Below are 23,148 nucleotides of genomic sequence, written 5' to 3'. Positions count from 1 at the left end.
TCTAAGGCAGTCATATTTTTCGTCTGCTTTAATACCTAAACTGAAATAAACAGGACTGGTGGAGATTTCACTGAAATTGTGTCTGAAACAGGAAAGTTAAGAAATAATAAAAGTTGCACAATTTGTGCTATACAGTGAAGTTATGAGCAACTATACTATAGTGTAGCACAAGCTAGATCAGGGTCTCACAATTCTCCCATTTGCTTAAGAGTAAATTTTCAAATTGATGAGTAAATTTTCAAATTGAGGAAGTTTGAAGATTAAATCTTCACGAAATTTCTGTCTTTGTCATGACTCAGAAGGAAAAAAAATCTTTTTACAGGGAATTTTTGCATTTCAATAATTGAGCAATGACAATTTTGTTTTTGTTTGTTTGTGTGTTTGTTTTAGGGGTGGGGGGGGGGTGGGGGAGTGAACCCTGTTGAATCTACCTGCACCAGGAAGGTTAGGTTGTGAAACCCTTGAGGTTAATATTCTTCATGCTCTAAAGGATATGTTTGTTTAGGGGGAACATTACTTGTTTGACAGGTGACTCATGAGCCCATCCTAGCAGAGTTGTTTCGTGACACAGAATAGAAGAAAATAGCAAGTTATCATGTTTAAGGTCTCCTTATACATGGCCACATGTTACTAAATTGATTAACAAAAGACATGGCAAGAAAACATGCAGGTTATGGTCAGTCGTGGGGAAGGTGCAGTTACATGATCGGATTGATGGATGTCATTGACAAAATCCTAGCTTGAGAGGTTTATTGTGGGTATAGAAGAAAAACAATTTATGGCACATGATCAAATATTCATTTGGTCAAATATGTGATGATCAGGGTATCATTATTATATCAATACAAGTCAAAATGATTGCATTGCATACCATTAGTTCCTTTAAAGCAGGAAACAAAAAAAGAAAAGAAAAGAAAAGCGAAACAACAATGACTGGATAACAGAGGAACAGCGCCCTCATCGACGAAAATCAATGCATGGATAGTGCACGCACGCACGAATTCAAGTCACTCGTGCTCCTTCATGCAAGGATACAGACAGTTCTTATCCAATATTATTATTCGTCGAAAAGTCCGTATAAACACTTTCGGCGAGCCTGCAAAATGCAGGAACATTCTGTAAGCATACTTGGCTTGTGGAGTTGACTGTATAAGCGGCTGACAGTGAAGCGATATACTTTTAGAATAACCACTTCAAAGCTGAAACTACGACGTACTCTTGCAGACGACAGAGCTGTAGCCCCATCACAGACCTGTGGAGCGATTCATCGGGGTCGCAGCGGGCGAGCGATCGTTGAGCGACCGTTCTTTGACCGCTGTAGCTCCGGACATCGCGACAACTCAAGGGTGACCATGATTCAATTAATCTTCGTTTGTAAACTATACTAGAAGTAGCGTGATACGAATGCGAATAAAAGGAAGCCTCATACGATAACTAGGGCAGCCGATTAGTATGAAATTAACAGGCTGGAGTGTGGTATGGTAGTGGGCAAAACCGTCTGAAATGTATAGGATCGCAGTCGTCTGACCTGGCTGTACGTTGGTCGACTATCGAATAAAAAAAAAAAAAAAAAAAAAAAAAAAAATCACTGTAGAACGGGGATATTGCCCAACATGTACGTAGGCCTAACTTGTTACAGGCTACAGAGTTCCTGTGTCTGTGACAAAGATGGGTTGTAACCCTTTAGCTAGCCCCGGAGACCCGCCGCTCTGCGGCGGGGTCCTGGCGGCTACCCCGCAGTTTCGTTCAAGTGAGAATCACGAACAACTCCCTCTTGCCACATATACGGCAACTTCACAAATAAACCATGGCTAAATGTTCATCATAAACACAGTGATAATATAAAATGAAATATACACTACCCCATTGCCTCGGTCCTTCTCACCAATTTATCTGGAAACTGCATAATTTTCCACATTTTTTAGGAGTAGGCGGTCTGCCCTAGTGGAGAGCTTTGCTGCTATTTTGAACGTGTATATCCATCAGTACGCATCTACGCATGCGTAAACAATGACGTCAACGTTACGGACGCAGAAGGATATGAATAATGCATCATCGCACGGTGAATATGCATCATGTAGCGAGTAATACAGCTGTCAATGCACTGCACTGAATGCATTGTGTGCGCATGTGCAAGTGATTGTGAGTTTTAGTGAGCATCGGTGAGCTGAAGATATTTGCCTTATAAGACAGCATTTTCTGCATCATAAGCAATGAAATGCATCAAACAGTCGCCGATGTGAATCATTTAGGTTTAGTCGACCCATGTAAGTATTCCCAGTAGTTTTTGTTGAAAAATTAAGGAAATACAGCGCCGGAACGGCACCCGTTTGGTACAACATTAAAATATCGATGCCAAAACGGCGCAGCCCCAACACTGTACGTTGTACGTTGGGGCTGCTGGTCGCAGTTACCCTTTAGCATGCCATGTAATGTTGATGACGTATGAACATAGCTCAAATTGTAAAGATAGCATGGCAAGATTCAAAGTGAAAATTGCTGAGTTTATGTGTTTTCACATTATGCTCATATGGAAGGAGTTGATAAATTGGATATTCTACTAGGTTTTGCCAATTTGATGTACCTCCATTGATAGGGGCATGTGTTTTCAACAGCGTGACCATGCAAGCACTTTTGCGATGTTTCAGTAGTGCTTGAACAAGTAATTGAAAAGGTTCTTTTGTTACCTTCTTCCAAGATTGAAAAAAAAAAAAAGATATTGGCCTACTAGGTAAATTACTACATTTTATATTGCTTTTCAGATATTTTTGTAGCCTCACAACTCTGTTTCTGTGGGTGAAATCACACATCATATTAACATTACACACATGTTTCCGTGCAGTGTATTACTGTAGTAGGGTATTCATTATATTGGGCTCATTGATTGTGGTGTGGTAGTACCTTGTTAGTCTCACATGTAGCAGTCTGAGAAAAAAAAAACCAAACAAACAAACAAAACAAAACCAAAAAAAGAAGAAGAAGAAGATACAGGATACAACAACAGAGTAAACTGTACAAATGGCAAATAAAATGATTACTCATGATTATTCTGGCAAGCAGGAATCTGAACAATATAATCATCGATGTCCACAGTACAATCTGCCTAATGTCAAATACATGTAAGCATACTGTTGCATGGTAGACAAAAATTGTGTGGTAATATATGTCAGTCATGAAAGTAGCGTTCAGCGAAGGTGAATGAACATGAATCCCATCTAAAGGTCACTGCACATGTTATTGCTGCTAGTATTTCATTCTGGTCAACGTAGCCGATAAACAGAAATTTGTATGGAAACTACTTTGGACAAGTCAAGTGTAATGGTACTGAAAAAGCAGAAAATTTTACGGTGTGGAAATTTTCGCACACTTTGTGTGACCAGAAACTCGCGTGAAAACAAATGCACGAGAATATCTTTTTCATATTATATGTACCATTATGAATTGTCTTGATTCTGCAGAATTGAAAACATGCAGAATTTATCTTACTTGACAGAGCACAAAAAATTACTCGTGCAGAAATATCCACTTTAAAGCATGTGACTTTCATATTATTTCAGACAGGTCTGTCATCATGGCAGCCAGAAAAGTTCAGCGTCTTGGGCTTGAAGATGACATTGTGTCAAGACTAATCCGTCACAAGGTTTTTACTTGCCAGGTGAGTTCTTTGGATACTTAGAGTGATTTCATACATTTGTGTGTATACATATGCATATATTACAGAAATAGTGCATGGCACGGAGTGCGATAGTGTAAGTGCAGTGAACGTGAGGTTTCTTTAGATAGGTGCTGCCTCTGCGTACGAGCCGCTAGGCGAGTACGCAGTGCGCACCATCTAAAGATACCGAGCGTCCACTGCACTTATTTACATTGTCGCACAACAGAACAAGTGCGCTATTTCTTTTATAAAATAGTGACTTTTGATCAATAAACCCCCCCCCCAAAAAAATAGAAACGACATTATACACGATGAATGATAGACAAATTTCAACGCGATAATGCCAGGTAACGGCAGTCAAAAGCCACCACACACTGCGATTCTTGCGGTACGATGGGATGTAGCATCGCAAGCATTGCGTGCCGGTTACGTTACAGATCAAATACACTATGAATGATACACAAAACCAAAGACATATCTTTGCACAAAACTCAACGCAATATCACAAGCGTGGTATATCACTTTTTTTTGCGCAACATCTGCACTCCTGTGCTGTGCGCGAAAAAAGTTGAATGCCACGTGACGCGTTTTGACCAATTACCACGCTTGAAATCCGCTAGCTATTTTATAAATATATATATATATATATATACATATGGGTTGTGCCTAACAAATTTTCAGCATCTGTCATTTGGTATTGAGATATTTCAGTTTAATGCTAATTGTTACTTGAAAGAGACTCAATAAAAGTACCAGTGTGTCCCTTTCAAGAATCAGATATATAGTCTTGTCAAGGCAAGGGACAAGATGTCTGAAATAGTTGACGCTCAATTATGGATATTGATGGAATTAAGTGCTTTCTCTGTAAACGATGAGACCATGATATAATCATTATTTGCAATGAAAATGCAATAAATTATCTTGTCATATAATATGTCATAAAGTATGTCATGAGCATTGAAATTGTGTTTTGTAGATGTAGCGGTCTGAAGATAATTAAAACACACTACACAGTGTGTGTGCATTGCTTCTAGATGGAAGTTATGTGTGTTTGCTATTTGTTTTCATCAGTGAAACTGTATTTTGAACCCAAGTGGTAATGAGGTGTACAGTGTAAAATTATCTTGTGCATAATATACCCTACAGGACTTACTGTGCAAGAACCGACTAGAACTGTTGAGGATATTCAACACTTGTGAGCCAAGAATACAGGAAGCAGTTGTCAAAGCCAGCAAAGCATGTGCTCCCACAAGCACAACGGTTAGTATGAAAATATTTTAGAAAAGAGTTCGCTTGTAGGCTAAAGGGCACCCTGTCTGGGATTTCTGGTTTTTTTTAAATCTTTTTTTATTTGTAATGGCATACGGACAAGTTTTAGCTTTGCACTGCCCAGAATCAAAGGGTGTGGTCTCCTGCTTAAAAGGTTACCTCAAAATCCTGTGTACTTTGATAGTTTGAGAGGAACAACCTGCTTCTACCAGAGTGAGATGTCATTTGCAAAATTCTAAACCTTTCTAGCTCACTCATAACTCTCCACCTACATTGTACCAATGACTGCTGACAAATTGAGGACATATTTACTTGCTTCCATTGGGATGGTCGTGTGACGTACACCACTTGCTGAAAACTCTTAATACATTGTTGATGAATCCGGTTAGTCTCCATTTTCTTGAAGTCTACCTGTTCTTATTTCACAACTTAGCATGCTGTGTCAGAGACATTGTGTTTCTATGTGTCTTCAATTATATTCTTTTCACAAATAAATTTTTGTGATAATGGCATTCCTGTGTGCAAAATATATGAGGGATATGATGCAAGTACTGTAATCTTTTACTCCTCACTACTTGAATGGGTTCTTTGAATTGCACATACAATGCCTTGAACATTGTCATGAATTTAGTATTGTCAGAGTTCAAATTGTCATTGATGCATGGACATCATCCAGCTTTTGTCACATTCTCTTTAAATGACAAGCCCAACCTACTGTATTGATTTTTTATGTTGTGATATATTTCCAATCCAGGCACTGTCTATGTATCAACGTGGCACCAGCTCCACGCCAGCATTCTTCCCCACTTCTCTCAAAATCCTGGACCGACTCTTACAAGGCGGTCTGATTTCAGGAACCATCACAGAGGTATTAGATGCCTGTGCACCACAGTGCTCTCAAGAGATAATATACTCTCAAGAGTAATATAAGAAACATAATATATAGAAACATTGGGCTGCCTCCAGCCACAAATAATGTATTCCCAACCCAGCTGTTTTGCATGTGACATTCAACTACAGAAAAGTAGGAACAAATGACAAATTCGAATGGATTGTGCAATGCACATCTCTTGTCATACTACCAATGCCAAAGGTTCTCTCGTCCAGTGCTATAACTTTTATTTTGCGCAGCTATTTTTAGATTGTCTGTCTGTCTGTCTGTGTAGGCCTACCCTGAATCTTGTCACAATGACAGAATGATGATGAGTTTTCTTGATTCCTGGCCCAGCAATGGTACATGAGTGTAACTATATGTGCTGATAAGATTTTGAGCAAAAGGTCAAAGCCCACTGATCTTTGGAAAAAACTGATTTTTTAAATAAAAAAGTTTAGCTAAGACTGTGGAATGGTAATATACCAATCCTGCATTCACATTCACATTTGTAAAATGATAAAGGTCAAAGGGCAAGGTTGGAGATCACTGTGCTTTAGCGTGAAATATCAAATTCCTTGTTTTAAGCTTTGATTGCAATGTTTGATTGTGATTTAATTGCTTCGGGCAAAATTTAGACAATGATGATTTGGTTTAGATGACTGGGATAAAAGGTCAAAGGAACTGTTCAGTTATCACTGTACTTTGCTTATTAACATTACTGTTTGTCCAGCACTTGAAACTCAAAAAGTCAAAACCCTTTGATCCTCTGCCCTAGATTGCTGGTCCACCAGGCTGTGGTAAGACCCAGTTCTGTCTGATGCTGAGCGTCCTTGCCACTCTGCCTCAAACTCTTGGAGGTCTCAATGGTGCTGTCATGTACATAGACACAGAGTCGGCATTCAGCGCAGAAAGGTGGGTGCTTTATTGAGTAGGTAGCTGCTTAACCCATTGAGGACAAGTCCTGATCAAGTATACTTGGGCAGGTGTCTATGGGAAATGTGTGTTGTAGCAAAATCAGTCAGTCCTCAATGGGTTAAGGTATGATAGAGGCCAAGATACGTTTGCTTCAACCATTGTTTTAGCAATGAAAGGGGAGAGTTTCACATTGTCATTATGAAATGACTTAGAGTGGATTAAGTGCTCTCATTTAAAGATATGTAGATGTCTGATGTCACTAGCATCACATTTGAATAGAGCAATCCCTATAAGTTTCCCCCTCCTTCCCTTGCCGACACCATTCCTCCCCTCTGTTTTAGGCATCGGGTTTACTCCCCTCCCTTATATCCAACCCCCCCCCCCCTCCCCACCTACATAGACATCATTCTTCACCTGTTCTGCTTTGTGGCACCCTGCTTGTTACACCCCTCTTCCCTCTTCCCATCCCTCCCCTCCCCTCCCATCCCTTCCCCTCCTCCTCCCTCTGCCTCAATTGCTTGCCTGGAATAACAGAGGGAGTGAGAGAAAGGCGGGGGAATCTTGACATTCCAAGACATCTGCCTTCCAGCCGTGAGGCTGTGCCTCTGAGATGTAAGGATGCATTACCAACAACCCAGGGGGGATGATCAAGGTAGTCCCATCATTATACTGCAAAATATACTGTCAGTGGAGATGCAGATGGGCATTAATGCTGTTGACTGCACACAAAGTTAAAGTCCTGCTTTATATGAAATGACTATATTTGTTTTCTGTTGCCAAACCTACCACACCATTCATCCTGTGTTTAGTTATTAAAAGAAAGGAGAAAAAGAGAGAAAAAAGGCAAAACCCCTCACAGTAAACAGCAATTTGATAGAATTATAGAATATTCTTTTACTCTCTTGATTCATAACACTTAAGCTCTTGATTCTGTTACAAGACAGAAAAGGTCACATAGCATGGCCACAGGTCAGCCTCAAATGTCTACCGTGACTGGAATCAATACAAAAGAATGTGTGAGCCATCAGCCAACCCATAGGCAGCATTCATATGTGAAGCATATATTTAATCCAGGTGGTATAAAAGTGGGGCATAAACCACAATGTGTTTTTGTTGTTGTTTTGTTCTTTTACTCTGAATAATATAATATACTGACATAGGTCTGTGTGCTGATTCCCATCACTGTGTTCATTGCTCTTTAGGGCCCCAAGACAGCTGTGTTCCATGTCCAGTAGTAGGGCATCTTTCTTCAGAAAAAAACTTTGCCATAGCTTCCATCATCCGTGTTGTGTCTAAAGAGATGTACTCCCTGCACAGTTGCAATATGACATCAGTGCATTTTCATTGGCAGCTGGCTTAATTTGTCGCAAGGACGTGATAGTGTCTCACTTTGCCGGAGAAGAGGCAACTGTATGTATGCACACTCATGTTTACAATGACCTTATTACCCAACAGTGATGCTGTGCAGGAACGCTCCAATGTAGCCAATATGTAAAAACATGCAGGGAGACAGGGAGATAGAAATATATACAGATAGATAGATGAATTGATAGAAATATATATATATATATATATGTATATGTATATATATATATATATATGTGTGTGTGTGTGTGTGTGTATGCATGCAGAGAGATAGAGAGATGGAAAGGTAGAAAGGGAGAGCATTTGGGGCAAGAGTCGAGGTATACACGTGTATGTGTATGTTTATGTGTGTTGGTGTGTGTGTGTGTGTGTGTGTGTAGGTGTAGTTGCGATCATTTTAGATTTGTCCTTTTTGTTACACTGGTGGGAAAAAGCAACAAGATGATTAAAGCCACTTTTGTTTGCATTTGAAGTAGATGGAAAATGTATTTATGCTTTAGATAAAATATTTCCAATATGAGGAACTTTTTATCATTTAATGGGATATAGAAGTTTGATTTCTTTTGTAGTTCACTAATATTACATAATTGTCTTTTAGTTTAGACATGAAAATATTTGCAGTTAGGTTTTTGTAATTTTTTTGTAGTTTTTGTAATTTGAACTTTGTACTTCTGAATCCAAAACATGTGTAATTGCAACATTTTTTTTTTTGTAATTACTCAAAATGCTTTTGATATACAATGATTGTGTACTAATTTTAGAAAGAATTATGTAAACTAAACTGAACTGGAGTCATGAATTCATACACATATTTTGATGGTGCGTCAGTTGAAACACATATTGCAGAGGTTTTTTAGTTCAATTAAAAGATGTGTTGTTTATTTCTCAATAATTGTCTTGTAATGATCAGACCATTGCTACCAACATTTTCCATATGATTTATATTGTACATTAATACAAAACAACAAAGCACCCCCACACACACACAGACACAGATAAACAGACAGACAGACACATGCACACACAAAGAATTCGCAAAGTAGAATAGCATGATTTGCAGTGCAAATTTGTGGCATATGAGATGCTATTTTTACCTTCATCTCACTCTCATATCCAAGGCAAAAGAAAAAAAAAATTAACACTAGAGAGAGAAAGAGATGTCATGAATATGACGAGATATATGGACCACCCAAGTAACTGATGTCTTGGAGTAGACTAGTCATGTAACACAACTCTTCTTGTGCAGCGGGGATGTCTGATAGTGTTTTCAGGGGGATGTGGCTGTGTTACTTCGGCCATGTGATAATGTCACTCCGGGCAATATTTCATGATCTGAATGTCTTGTGAAAGCCTTGAACATTCTATCAGGAGCACAGCCCAGCTTGAAGTCTGTGAAAATATGTTTGAAAGTAGGACAAACTAGTAAAAAACATAGAGTTGATTGCCCTATTAAGCTGAGTGGAATGCTTATTAGAAGATGTCCATTTGTTTAGTCACTGCCGACATGCACCAGCATGGCACTTTAGTAGCTGTAAGAATTGTAGTCACCAAGATAGATTCCATATGAAAATGAGTACAAAAACCAGTAGAAGTTCACTGCAAAGGGTAATCAAGGGGAAAAGGTGAGGTACCGGGTAGATGGGTGGAGTGTGAACTTCCCCCAATATTTTTGATAGTGTAAACATGTTCAGTGAAAAAGCAGTCTTTTTTTTTCTTTTTCTTTTTTTTGAGGGGGGGGGGGGGGTTGTGATAATCTATCTATGTGTTGTGTATGTGTGTGTGTGTGTGCGCGCACGCACATGTCTGTATCTGCTTAAAGTGTAATAGATGTCCATATTGAATTCTCTTGTTCTATCTTTCTTCTTTTCTTTGTAGGGACCTCTTATGCTTTGTGATCATACATTATGAGTAAACTTCTCACTGTCAAAATCGGTGTATTCAGAGGTTTATTTCGACAATGTGTTTCAGATCTTTTTCATTTTCCACGTAATGTCCTCACTCTGACAATCTGCTTTAGTTCATGTATAGAGTTTACCAAAAGTTTGATTTTGGTTTGTTGTAAAGTGGTGTTGAGCATGCCTCACCAGACTTTGTTTTTAGTGTATGTTTGTGTGTATGTTTGCGTATTTCAAGTTTGTATTAGCATTGTAATTGTAACCTTTTTTTTCCATACTTTTATGTGCTGTATGTATGTATGTATTAAAATGTTTATGATATTATGTATTATGTTTGTATGTATTTGTATGTATTTTTTTTTTCCATTTTCTTTTTCATACTTTTGTAAGTAAGTAATGTTAAATAAAGAAAAGAAACGCAACTATTAAAAAAACACACCATTCATTAGGCTAGTTTTCAGGCTGGATTCAGATCTCATATATCCTGGGAAAGGTGGAATTTTTTAGACATGTTCTGGTTCTTGCCCAGCTCTGACTGCTATTCATATGTGTCGTGTTACTGTAATGTCATCTTGGAAAGAAACAGAGAAAAAAAGAAAAAAACTTGTTATTCAAGAATTAAAAGTGTGTCAACAGCACACCTTCATAGAGGTCAAGGATGCAGTCCTTGTTTTCAAGACATTGAGAAGGTTTTAGAATGAAACTGAGCTTTGTGTGACAGATATACCTGGTACATGTATTACAAATACAAGATGTATCTGATTCACAGTGCCCATGTACCGCGCACCTGATAATGTTAACTGTTATGTGAGAAAGGAGTGTAAATAGATGCAAAGAAAAATAACAGGAAATGATGAAGGGTTAGGCATCATTAGCTGAAAGTGTGAATAATTAAAAGTAAAACTAGATGCACAAGTGTTTTCATAGCAAATGCCATTTTCAGACAAAGTTTGGTAGAAACAGGGAGAGCTTGCAAAACAGGGTTTTTACTCCTTATGAAAGGAGAAGGTTACTTTGTATAAATGTAACTGTTGAGCCGGATTAATTAATGTCAAAGTAATTGCGGATATGTTCCTCCTCAAATTTACTCAATGCTTGTTCCCCTTCCCCACACTTTGAATTTCATTTTGTGTGTGTGTGTGTGTGTGTGTGTGTGTGTGTGTGTGTGTGTGTGTGTGTGTGTTTAACTGAGGTGGATGTGAAGTTTAACATCTCCCATGAACTCGATTCTTTTAACCCATTGAGGATGGGCTGATTTTGCTACAACATGCATTTCCCATAGACATTTGCGCAAGTATACTTGGGACTCGTCCTCAACGGGTTACTAGTAATACCCCTTCCATACATGAAGGCTGTATTGATGAGTTAATCAATGTATTGTACACAGAGGGGAGGTAGTCATGAGAGCACATTCCATCTGAAGGGAAAACTTTCCAGAGCCTGTGATGCTCGTCATCATGATGAAACACAAACCACAATACTATTGGCTCTGTCATATTTGGCTCGCTGTATGTCCTTGTTGAGCTTCTGGCAGCTTCTTCAGTCAGATTAACCCGTTGAGGACGAGTCCCGAGTATACTCGCACAAGCGTCTATGGGAAATTTGTGTTGTAGCAAAATCGAACCGTCCTCAACTGATTAAAATGTGACACATAAGCTGATGCAGCTTTACATTTAGAGCATTTGTTGAACATTCAATTGTATACATCTACTCCTGAGACAAAAGAATATGGCTCACAGTTTACTCCATTAGATGTGAATATACTGCAACAAAAATAAGACAATTGTTATCATCTTTTCGTCTACACTGGACTTTTCCCCAATGGGTAAATAAGGCTTAAAGGCATTATGACGTGATTCAAATATTGAAGATACTGTAGCAAAATATCATTTAAGATATTTGCTTATGATTCGTTTTCCTATCATTTATGTGCAGTTGTGTATAAGCCAGATAGTCATATCATCAATTTTCTCAGTTTTTCTGTTTCACTTTTCATAGATTGGTAGAGATTGCGCAGTGTCGATTTCCTGATCAGTTTTGTTCTGATGATCGCCTTATGGACCTAATTAACAGAGTGCATGTATCATTGGAGTCAACTTGCTCAGATTTGTTGAACAGGTAAGAAGGAAGTTATTCACAAACAGCAAATTGATAGTGAGTCACTTAAAAAAACACACACAAATGATTGACAAATGCAGAACAAATGATTTTTTTCGCCATTATTTGTAAGAACTTGTTGCAACTGTGTGTTACCAAGTGCATGCAGAAAAGACCCTGATGATAGGCGAATATTTGGATTGCAACCAGATGCCCTTGGAATGCAGACAGAATGCATAATCTTCCATTTAGTGTTTGCAAGGCAAGGCACGGTCTCGAGTATATTTACACCTTGCACTCAACCTCTGAAGGTTAAAATTTCACCTTTTCGCAATGAAGCTCAGGATATTCTAGGATACTTGTTGCCTACTTGGGCACTGTGCTAGTGCAACGTTCCTCTGCCTTGCATTTTGAAGCCAGAACATGTTCTTACGTCCTTAACCCATAATTCTACCCCTTTCTTGCTCACCTGAGCCAAAGGCTCAATGAGCTACTGTAAAAGTGGATATTTTCGCGCGACTAATTTTTCGCGCTTGGCCGGGTAAGAAGAGTTTTGCGTGTTTTTAAATCCGAGGAATCAAGACATCAAGCACAGGAACATATGGCAAGCAAAAATATATTCGCGTGCTTTTATTTTCGCGCTAGTTTCTGGTTGCGTGAAATGCGCGAAAATTTCAACACTGCGAAAATTTCAACACAAAATTTCCACTTTTACAGTATTGCGATCATTCATCGCGTGTTGTGCGTCATGCATCATACATAAATTGTTACATTTTCAGCTTCTTCTTACAAACCCTTGACAGATTTTCACCAAACTGGGCAGGTAGCATCCCCAGGATGATAGGATCACAATGCCCCAGGGAAGGGGGAGGGGGAGGAGAGCACAAAGTTCCCATATCAAGGGATTTTGAAAAAAAAATCTTCTTCTCTAGAACCAGAAGTGGTAGAGCTAAGTTAATGTCATGAGTAAGGAGATTTGGTTACTGTAATTTCAAGTTTGTTCTTGGCAGATCTTTTGATGCCCCCCACCCCCCACTGTGGCCCAATTTTCTCATGTTCATCTTCTTGAAAATATATGGTCAAATTATTAACAATCATGGTAGGTAGCTTCCCTGGGGTGGTAGGATTTTCAATTTTTTCAGATATGTGCACCATGCCCTCCTTTGGCAGATTAGGGCCCAATTTTCATATTTTCATCTTCTTAAAAACACTTCAAATTTTTCACAAAACTTGTTAGGCAGTAGAGCTAGGTGATATATATACTTGTACAAATGGGCACCATGATTCCCACCCCCCCCCCTCGAATTTGCTATGTTTTATTTTAATAGGTAATAGTTGTTAATAATCTGCAAGAATGCAGAAAAGGTGAAATTTGCAATTCTCGGGTGATTGCGAGTCCCCCAGTTCTTTTGTTTTAAATGTATAGTTGTGTGTATATCTCTGGTACTGATACCTGAATTCAAAATCACAACATGAAAGTTGATATCTGTCAAGCATTTAATCCATTTTTTCAATTTGTAACATTATATTGCTCGTGTAGTTTATTTCAAGTAAAGTAATCATTTTACAGTTTTCCTCATTCTTTGCTCATACTGTGATATAACTGAAAGCTGTAAACATTGGTTTGTCATTTTTGTCTGTCATATTGTCCTTTTAAAAAAACCAATGAAGGATTGTGCATCCACAACATTGACAAAAATATGTCACATTCATATCTGATATAAACCTAATACACTGACTACTTGTGTATTCATCCTGATACTGTAGAGTATGACACATTCTTTCCCTATCTTCTATTTACAATTTCTGATTAACATTTTTTTTTGTCAACATACTTTCTCTGCTATATGATGTTTAGTGAAAATCATTATGTTGGAAAATTAAAATGTCTTCCTTTGGGGTATTGCACATTTTTTTTTCACCAGGCATTCAATTGCTAACTGTCTTGCAGGAGTCTGTGCCTTTGAATGTTTCTACGACAGGTTTATGACACTATACAAATGCTATGGATAATTATCATCATTGTCATATTTGTTTTATCAGAATGAATGATAACAGTGAGATAAAGTAAAATGAATCCCACCCTGTTTAAACCTTCAGACTTGAAGACTTAGAAGAGGATCTGATAGACAAAGGCATTTGCCTCATCATCCTGGACTCTGTTGCATCCCTAGTCCGTAAAGAATTTGATGGTAGAGTTGGTGGAAATCTTGTGGAGAGAACGAATGTTCTTGCCAAGCAGGCAGCCATTTTGAAGTACTTGGCGGAAGACTTCTCCATACCTGTAAGTAAAGAAAGCGCTCTTTACATTTCTTTCCGTTGTGTGATGATCTTTCCTGCTTTTAATTCTAGTTCAAGTTCCTTGCTCTTGAGCTGTCCAAGAAAAATCTTGCTTAATGAGGATGTTTGTTTTCATGAGTATTATTCAGTAGTCTATTTCATAAGAAATGGAAATTGATTGCTAGTATCTGATGATGAAGTGATTGATAGAGCGCCGCTTTGATTTTCATAACTTCTCACAGTGCTTGGATGTGTGATAGTGGATGGTGTAATTGTAGTCTGTTTTGTTTGTAAAGTACGATTAGTGATCGCTTTTATTAGCTGTGACATATTTTAGTGTGTCGATGTTACATTGCCTGAAACATCCCTTTGCGGTGAAAGTTGCAAATTTTGTTGCCCGCATGTTGCTTATGTGAGATATTCATGATTTTTTCATTAAGGTTACATATAGAAAGATTATCAGTGATGATAGTCTTTAAATTCCATGACACTTTGTTGATATTTAAATATATATGTATATATATTACATATATTTGCTGTTTGCTGAGCATGAGGAGTCATCTGGGATGAACTTTGAGTGGTTAGCATCGGACAGATATATCCAGTATATGTGACGGTGCACCTCAAAACGAACATAAAGTCGCACACACTGATTTTGCGTGAGGACTGAAAATATGTGAAATGGGTCAACCTACCGAACTTGACTTTTTCATATTTTCTGAAAGAGCGGGTCTTCTTTTACATTATGCTAAAATTTGGTATCATAAAACCGGCAGGAAAGTGTGTTTTTTTAGCAGTTTATCTCGAACATTTTTGGTAGAATAGTGTGATTAGGTGTGTCTTTACAATCCCTTTTTGTCCCCGCCGAACGAGTTCGAGCAGGGGACTATGAAACGGGCTCCGTACGTGTGTGTGTCTGTGTGTCCGTGTGTCCGTGTGTCCGTGTGTCCGTGTGTCCGTCTGTCCATGCATCCGTGTGTGATCAAAATGTTCAAAATGCTACTCCTTCGCCATTTCTAACCCGATTTTGATTCTGTTTGCTTTATATGATAGCACTACATGGGAGCTTTGAAACTTCTATACAGAATTTCAGTTGTGACCTTTGACCTTGACCTTTGACCTATATTGTACATTTTGCTTCAAAATGCTACTCCTTCGCCATTTCTAACCCGATTTTGATTCCGTTTGCTTTATATGATGGCACTAGGTGAGGGCTTCAAAACTTCTACACAGAATTTTGACCTTTGACTTCTTTGACCTTTGACCTTGATTTTTGACCTATATTGTACATTGCCTACAAAATGCTACTCCTTCGCCATTTCTAACCCGATTTCAATTCCGTTTGCTTTATGTGATGGCACTAGGTGAGGGCTTCAAAACTTCTACACAGAATTTTGACCTTTGACTTCTTTGACCTTTGACCTTGATTTTTGACCTATATTTTACATTTTGCTACAAAATGCTACTCCTTCGCCATTTGTTACCCGATTTCAATTCCGTTTGCTTTAAGTGATGGCACTAAGTGAGGGCTTCAAAATTTCTACACAGAATTTTGACCTTTGACTTCTTTGACCTTTGACCTTGATTTTTGACCTGTATTGTACATTTTGCTACCAAATGCTACTCCTTCGCCATTTCTAACCCGATTTCGATTCCGTTTGCTTTATGTGATGGCACTAGGTGAGGGCTTCAAAACTTCTACACAGAATTTTGACCTTTGACTTCTTTGACCTTTGACCTTGATTTTTTTTACCTATATTGTACATTGGCTACAAAATGCTACTCCTTCGCCATTTCTAACCCGATTTCGATTCCGTTTGCCTTATGTGATGGCACTAGGTGAGGGCTTCAAAACTTCTACATAGAATTTTGACCCTTGACTTCTTTCACCTTTGACCTTGATCTTTTTACCTATATTGTACATTTTGCTACTAAATGCTACTTCCGGCGGGGACATATTTTACGCACCGCGTAATTTCTACTTTTCCTTGTTCATTTCTGAAAAACCTTGTCCACACTTTTCACTTTCAACTCTAATAACTTTTGAAAGGATAGTGCTACTGCTTTGAAAGCTGGAATTAATTATGGAGAGAATGTGTTGACGAGGCATGCTTACTTTCAGTTTAATCTGATAATCCCTTCATTGTTGTTACTCTGGTGGTTTACTTCCTGTTTTTTGTCCCATTCATCGCATAGCCAGTATGGTTTGGTAAAGATTAAGCGCTTGAATAGACACTGTACTTCAGAGCCTCTTTTCTCAGTTCACACTTTTCCTGAGTTTGTGCTTTCTTTCCAATATTTAGATAGGTTAGGAGAGTCCATTTGATTTGAGTTATACATCATTTTAAAGCTTAAAGTCTGCTCTTTCAGAATATGGTCTTAACTAAAAATTCATGTCTGGCGACTTTTTGTTTGTTTTGAGGTGCAGGGTCACATATGAGGTCGATAATCACTTTTTTGTTGCTCTCTACAAGAACTGAAGTGCAACTGCATGGTTACATTCATACTAGCTCTTGCATGCACAGGGCTGTGGTTGGCTTATCATGTAGGATTATAGAATGGGTAGAGAGTATCCTGCCATCTCATTGGTTGAGAGTCATGTATCAATTCTTACTGGCAGTACACTTGATCACTGGCGATGAATGCAGTTAACATGTTGTTGCACTTACTTGTAACAAAGAGTTTGCGCACTTTGCAAGCATTTGCGCACTTAGCAAGAGAGGGCTTACTCTACCTGCGTAGACCGGGTTGGCACACTTCACATGCATTAGTATCATGCATTATACCCCCATTCCACAGAGATTTTCTCTCATCGGTCTCTCATCGGAAGTAAAGTTGATTGCTTCCGGCCACCCATCGAAGTGCATCAGATCGCAGTCCAATGAATCCGACTTGTATTGGTTCACTATCAGGTCAGTGTCAGACATGTCGGATGGTGATCCGTGAGACACGATCGTCCGATGAAGATCAAGCGTGACATGTCTGACACTCACCTGATAGTCGACCAACCAAGTCGATAGTCGACCAACCAAGTCGGATTCATCAGACTGCCATCCAATACACTTCGGTGGGTGGCCAAAAGCAACAAACTTTGCTTCTGATGAGTGACCGATGAGAAAAAAATCTCTGTGGACTGGGAATATTAACAAAAATTTTCATGGACCTGTAATTACTGATGCATGGTTTCATCAATGGCAAAGCAAAAAAAAAAAAAAAAAAAAAAAAAAAAGGGGTGGGGGGGGGGGTGGGGGACTTGCTAGTTGTCAGAAATACGATAAAACAATGGATTCTATTGTATTACAGAGTCAACTTGTAATATAACTATGCCCATTGAAGTTGATGAAGTCATAGGACTTTGCACTTGGATGTTTGTATTGCTGTAATTCATATGTCTCCGTCATTGTGTGATGTTTGTATGTCCTGTTATCACTTTGAAAGGATTAATACAAAGTAGTACCTGTTAAAGTTATCACCTAGGTTTTCCAGTAATGCCGGCATGTGTATTGGTAATCAAAGAAACAATTTTCACAATATGTATACACATTAGATTAAATTATGATGTCATCATCTCACAGTTCTCCTTTATATTCCTTTAAATGTTTATTGGATAAAATCAAGCAAAAAAATTGCCAGAATCATAACATATGTATACATGTATGATTACACATACCAGCTACAAAGGTATGTGTAATATAAAGACTGTACCCTAAAATGAAAAGAAGAAGACATGCATTTCTGAAGTATCAAAGTCTCCAGTTTTGAAAATGAAGAGCTGGTTTATCATAGATCTTCTATTAACAGACACATTTTTTTTTTTCTAATTGGTAATGAAATTCTTGCAGGGCAATTTGTCAAGCAGTTGCATGTAATTTTTTTTTGCTAAATGAAGTAAAGAAAAGAATGAATTGCGTCCTTTACATCAACTATGAGAAGTTATAATGACCGTAATAGTCGTGACAATGTTAAGGAGGAGCGGGTTACTGTTAATTAAATAATGGACTGAATTATGAAGTTAGAAACATTGAAGCATAGTCAGCCTGCCATACCACAGTGGAAGACAAAAGATCAGGAGTGTGTGTGGGTGTTTGTGAAAATAAAATTAATACTGTCACATTTATTTTCAGGGCAAAGACAGCCGCTGATTTGCACTCTGGATTTGAAAATGTCCAAAATGTTAAGAAATGTGGCATTAAATTTAGATAAGATGGTTACATCATGAGAATGAGATACTGCCTGTTCTTAGAATGGGGGTTTGCTCCATTCAGCAGTCAGTGCAAGAATGACCTTTTCTCTTCATATTTCCCTCCAATTTTCCTCTAGGATAGTCATATGACCATTGCCTGCCAATTCCCCTAACTGGCCACTTCCATTCTGTGTGAATAGGGCAGTCCCTCTCCAGAGGGACAAAAACCTTCCAACCACTGACAGACTAAAAAAAAAAAAAAACAACAACAACAACAACAACAAACAATCCTTAAACAATAGCCATGCCCTAGATTGTAGCCACTTCATTCTATATGCCCTCTAAACTTTCAATGGGTACCCTCCTTCCTGTGCAAATAATTATGTATTGAGATACATCAACAGGATACCTATGAGATAAATGTCAATTTCACCTCAAGTACTGTAAAAGTGGACATTTTTCTTGCATTTTGTGTGAGAATAAACTAGCCTGAAAATAAAAGCACACATTTTTTTTTTACTTGTTATATGTAACACTGTTTGATGTATTGATTCCTCTGAATTAAAAACACACAAAGTTCATTTTACCTGGCAAAGCATGACAAATTACTCACGTAAAAATTTCCAATTTTATAGGAATTTGCATTTGTGGTTGCTGTTAATATCACTGTGTCTTGAATGTTTGTGATACTTTAAATTCCATGATCTTTGTTAAAAGTATGGATGTGCTCTTTTCATTTAACAGGGATACACACAATATGCATCAACACACTCTCACAGAGTGTATACATACAGCTTTGTTAAACAGAAGATGACTTGATGGAAATCATTACCCAACTGTGCTTCAAGTTTTCATGTTGTTGATGCAGTGTCAAATTGATAGTCCTTGCATGTATTGAATTGTAACTCTTTACCATACTTTCAGTTCTCTGCATCTCTTGGTACCATATCAATATACAGATGATGCACGGGATAGAGTGCGTTAGTGGAGGCGTATAGTGCACTCGAGGGTATGTACAATTGTGTTAGTACAATTGTGAAACATGCACGAGGCGAAGCCGAGTGCATGTTGCACTACATTGTAAATACCCGAGAGTGAGCTACGCCTCCACTAACGCCACGAAATAATCCTGTGCATCATTTGTTTTATAAAATGGGTCGAAAATTCGAAAACTAACAGCATTTTTCAGCGTTTTTCACGTACGTTTGTGGGTCAAGACGTCCGAAGATGTTCGTCCCAAACATTTACGCACGTCACACTCGGAAATCCCGCACATACTTGTATGTGCGGGGGTTGGGTTTCCGGACACTTAAGTTCCCGCATGAAAACTTACTTACTTTACATAGAATATGCACCCTTTATCTTAAAGACTTGATATAGACTCCTCATATAGGCCTACTAGACAACATACTCTGAAAACGGCATGAGAATTAACCTGCTAAATCGTTGGATTTGCCCTTCAAAGTGACTCAATGTACGCGTCCGGTCCCACAACGCTTGGTCTACTGTACTGTACAAAGTGTACTACAAAGTGTATATAAGAGTATACGTACGCCACACATGTTATGCACAAGGGAAGAAAGGCCGGCCGGCCGGCGGCCCGAACTAGAAGTTGTTTACAGGATTGACAGCGCGTACTGTATGTATGCATGCAATTCAAAGGAGCCGCCGTGCGCACAGACGATCGGCAATAGGATTTAACCACGGTGGATTTAACACACAATGCGATGGGACTAGAATAACCAAAGCACACGTGACTCATTTCAGCGCTTCCTATTGGCTACATTCTTGAACCCATTTTATAATATACAAATAGTGAATGGTCACGAGTGCAATGGTACAAGATTTTGCATGACGTGAAAGATAGAGGTGCTCTATTCAACAAGGCGAAGCGGAGTTGAATAGTGCGCCTCATCTTTCACCAAGTGCGAAATCTTGTTCCATTGCATGAGTAAACTTTTGCTAATTGCAACACCTCAGACATCAACAGATGTGGTCCACACTGATTCTTGAATTCAGCGCAGAAATGGCAACCATTTTCCGTGAAAGGCGAATGAGTCAGTGCACAGTCACAGTCAGCTGTTAAAGTGAAAACGTAGTTCTGGTAAGGGTTTGAGAACTCGCCTGGCACCATTTCATATTTGCTTGCATTAGATTGAAAGAGTCTACTGAGAAACTTACCTGACTGACGCGATTTGCCGCGATGATGAGTTGTTTTGGAGGATTTTGAGATCAAAAGTGTGGTCGGTATACCGACTTTTATTCCAGAAGGATCCAGACTAACTCGGTCTCAGGGAAAGCTCGGTCCTAGTTCAGACAATTTACACGCAGTTCGTGATCGCCATATTCTACACATAGGCACTTGATAGGCGCAGATTAAGTTTACATGCATGCCAAGTATCTTTGATATGCGCGTTGTATCAACTTGGCCCATAACTGCGACCAGCCAGAACGCAAAACACTCCCATAGTACAACACGGTTGACAGTACAATCCAGAGGGACAACTCAGCCCTGTCGTCAAAGCGAGGCCGAGTTGTCCCGAGTCCGAGTTAGCCTGACCCGATCAGGTAAGTTCTGAGATTGCGACTCCGGCGAACCTTTTTGGTTAATATTTCGTTACCCAGTGAATATCTTGTTATTACAGTGTTATTCCGTACATTTCTTAGGCATACGTGTACATTTGGGAGTGAAATTTGACAATTTTTGCAGGCGTACCAGAACTATGTTTTGGCTGTAACATACGTACGCGAAACTAATCAGTTGAAGTTGTTTACAAAAATGAGTGGCAAAAGCTCGTGCTTGTAAGCATGCTTGTAAGCATGCTTGTAATTGTTGCATGTGCATTGCAGATATTTGTTTATTGTGACATCAGAGCCGTGCAATGGGACAAAAACTTCGAGTCAATTGTGAGTTTAAAGGGACTGTACAGTACTGGTTGAGGTGGGGATTCATGTTTTGAACAATCCTAAGTGAGATAATGAGAAACCTCTTATGAAATGTGAAAGAGAATGTAATTTTAAGAAGGATTCAACGTTTATTTGATGAAAATTGGTTTTCAAATGGCTGAGATACCCAAAAAGTGATAATAATAAAAGGCGACAGGCCACGCCTTTTATTAGGATCTCTTTGTTTCACCTTGTTTTTGGATATCTCAGCCATGTCAAAACCGATTTTCATTAAATAAACTTTTGATACCCCTTAGAATTGCATGCTCTTTGACATCTCATAGAGTGATTTCTGAATATCTCACAAAACATTAAAAGCTAAATCCTCACCTCGACCAGAACTGTACACACTCTTTAACACGGGAGTCAATTGAAATTGGTGATGTCAGCCATGCGCTATCCATTTTTGCTCAAACAAAATTGCACGGCTGACAGCCACAGTGTGCGATGGTACTTTTAACTGAATGTCATGTGATGGGCAGTCAACCAGTCGAATAGCTACATTCTTTTTAGATGTTGTATAAAGCAGCATACTGTCACTTTAATGTCTGAAGTGACACCATGTTTGTGTGTGGGTTGTTCGTGTTTTATCATTTATAAATGTCTCGTCAGAGAAGACAAAAGTGTTCATAGTCATGGTCATGAAACACTTACTGTCACTATCTCCATGTTGCTTCGGTCCTCATTCTCTCCTCAATTATGCGATGCACAAATGCCGGAAGGTGAAGTCCTACTTCCAGGGAGTGGGAGCTTTTCGCAGGGAAAGGTTGGTAGGTGGATATGTGCCAATGCATTTTCCAGCTGCAATGTGCTGTTCTCCTCCCCCCCCCCCACAAATGCTGCTTCACATGCCTGTAGAGGGCAGTATTCATTCCTGACCAGGTAGTTTGTCACGAATGAATCAAATCTTGTATCATGTTGAGTTGATATGTGTGTTTATGTGCATGTCTGCATGTGTACTGGTATTTGCATTGGTATGCATGTACACTCATTTACCTACATTGCACAGTCTTCACCGTGTGAAACTTCTTTTTTCTAAAGCTTGTCTGTGTGATGATATTGGTTGATTGAATAATTCTAGCACTTTTGTCAGTAGTACTTCTTAATGTCACTATTCAGTAACACAATACCTGTATGTTACGTGCCATGGATGACCATAATGTATGTTTGAGACTTAAAATCGACCAAGGGGAATGAGACTTTTTGAGATCAGTCACCAGAGTATCAGGTGGTTATGGCTTTGTGTCAAGAATTTTTGAAGAAGTGAAGTCAGCAATGAGCCCCATAACAGTATATTAGAATAATAGTAAAAATCAAGTGGACAATGAATAAGAATAAGAAAATCACAGAACAATTTCTTTTCCAAAATTAAGCTGGTAAAGATGCTTTTTGTTATATATCTTTTTAGCCAGATGACAGGGACTGGTATCACTTTTTTTTTTCAACTTATAAATGATATATTTGATCAGTTAAAAATAGTATGACTGAATCAAGGCCTGATATTAAAAAAAGAAAGGTGTAAACCAGCACCATCAACTTTTGTTTATTTAGTGTGTAGGGTTAGTTTTGTTACATGTTGCTAATATGTAGAAAAGGTTTTACCAGTAGTTAGTTTAGTTTTTTTTAATGTTTTTTTAAATGTTTTTTTTTAATTAATCTGCTTCTGCTC

At 38.6% G+C, this 23,148-nt stretch overlaps 1 protein-coding gene across 1 annotated transcript in view; it reads left to right on the top strand.

Moving 5' to 3' along the window:
- Positions 1-1,061: 1,061 nt before the first annotated feature.
- Positions 1,062-23,148, top strand: part of LOC139730677 (DNA repair protein RAD51 homolog 2-like) — a 172,186-nt gene continuing 150,099 nt past the window's right edge. Inside the window, exons 1-7 of the mRNA XM_071641535.1 lie at positions 1,062-1,346; positions 3,558-3,655; positions 4,802-4,915; positions 5,679-5,792; positions 6,574-6,710; positions 11,972-12,091; positions 14,171-14,354. Coding sequence (XP_071497636.1) covers positions 3,572-3,655; positions 4,802-4,915; positions 5,679-5,792; positions 6,574-6,710; positions 11,972-12,091; positions 14,171-14,354 — 753 coding nt within the window. The 5' untranslated portion in view covers positions 1,062-1,346; positions 3,558-3,571. The remainder of the gene's footprint in view (positions 1,347-3,557; positions 3,656-4,801; positions 4,916-5,678; positions 5,793-6,573; positions 6,711-11,971; positions 12,092-14,170; positions 14,355-23,148) is intronic.

This window comes from Diadema antillarum, unplaced genomic scaffold, assembly GCF_040938485.1.
Source record: "Diadema antillarum isolate AM-2024a unplaced genomic scaffold, OU_Dant_1.0 seq00000326_RagTag, whole genome shotgun sequence".
Lineage (NCBI taxonomy): Eukaryota > Metazoa > Echinodermata > Echinoidea > Diadematoida > Diadematidae > Diadema > Diadema antillarum.
Note: the sequence above shows the minus strand (reverse complement) of the source record. Positions and strands in the feature narration are given on the sequence as shown.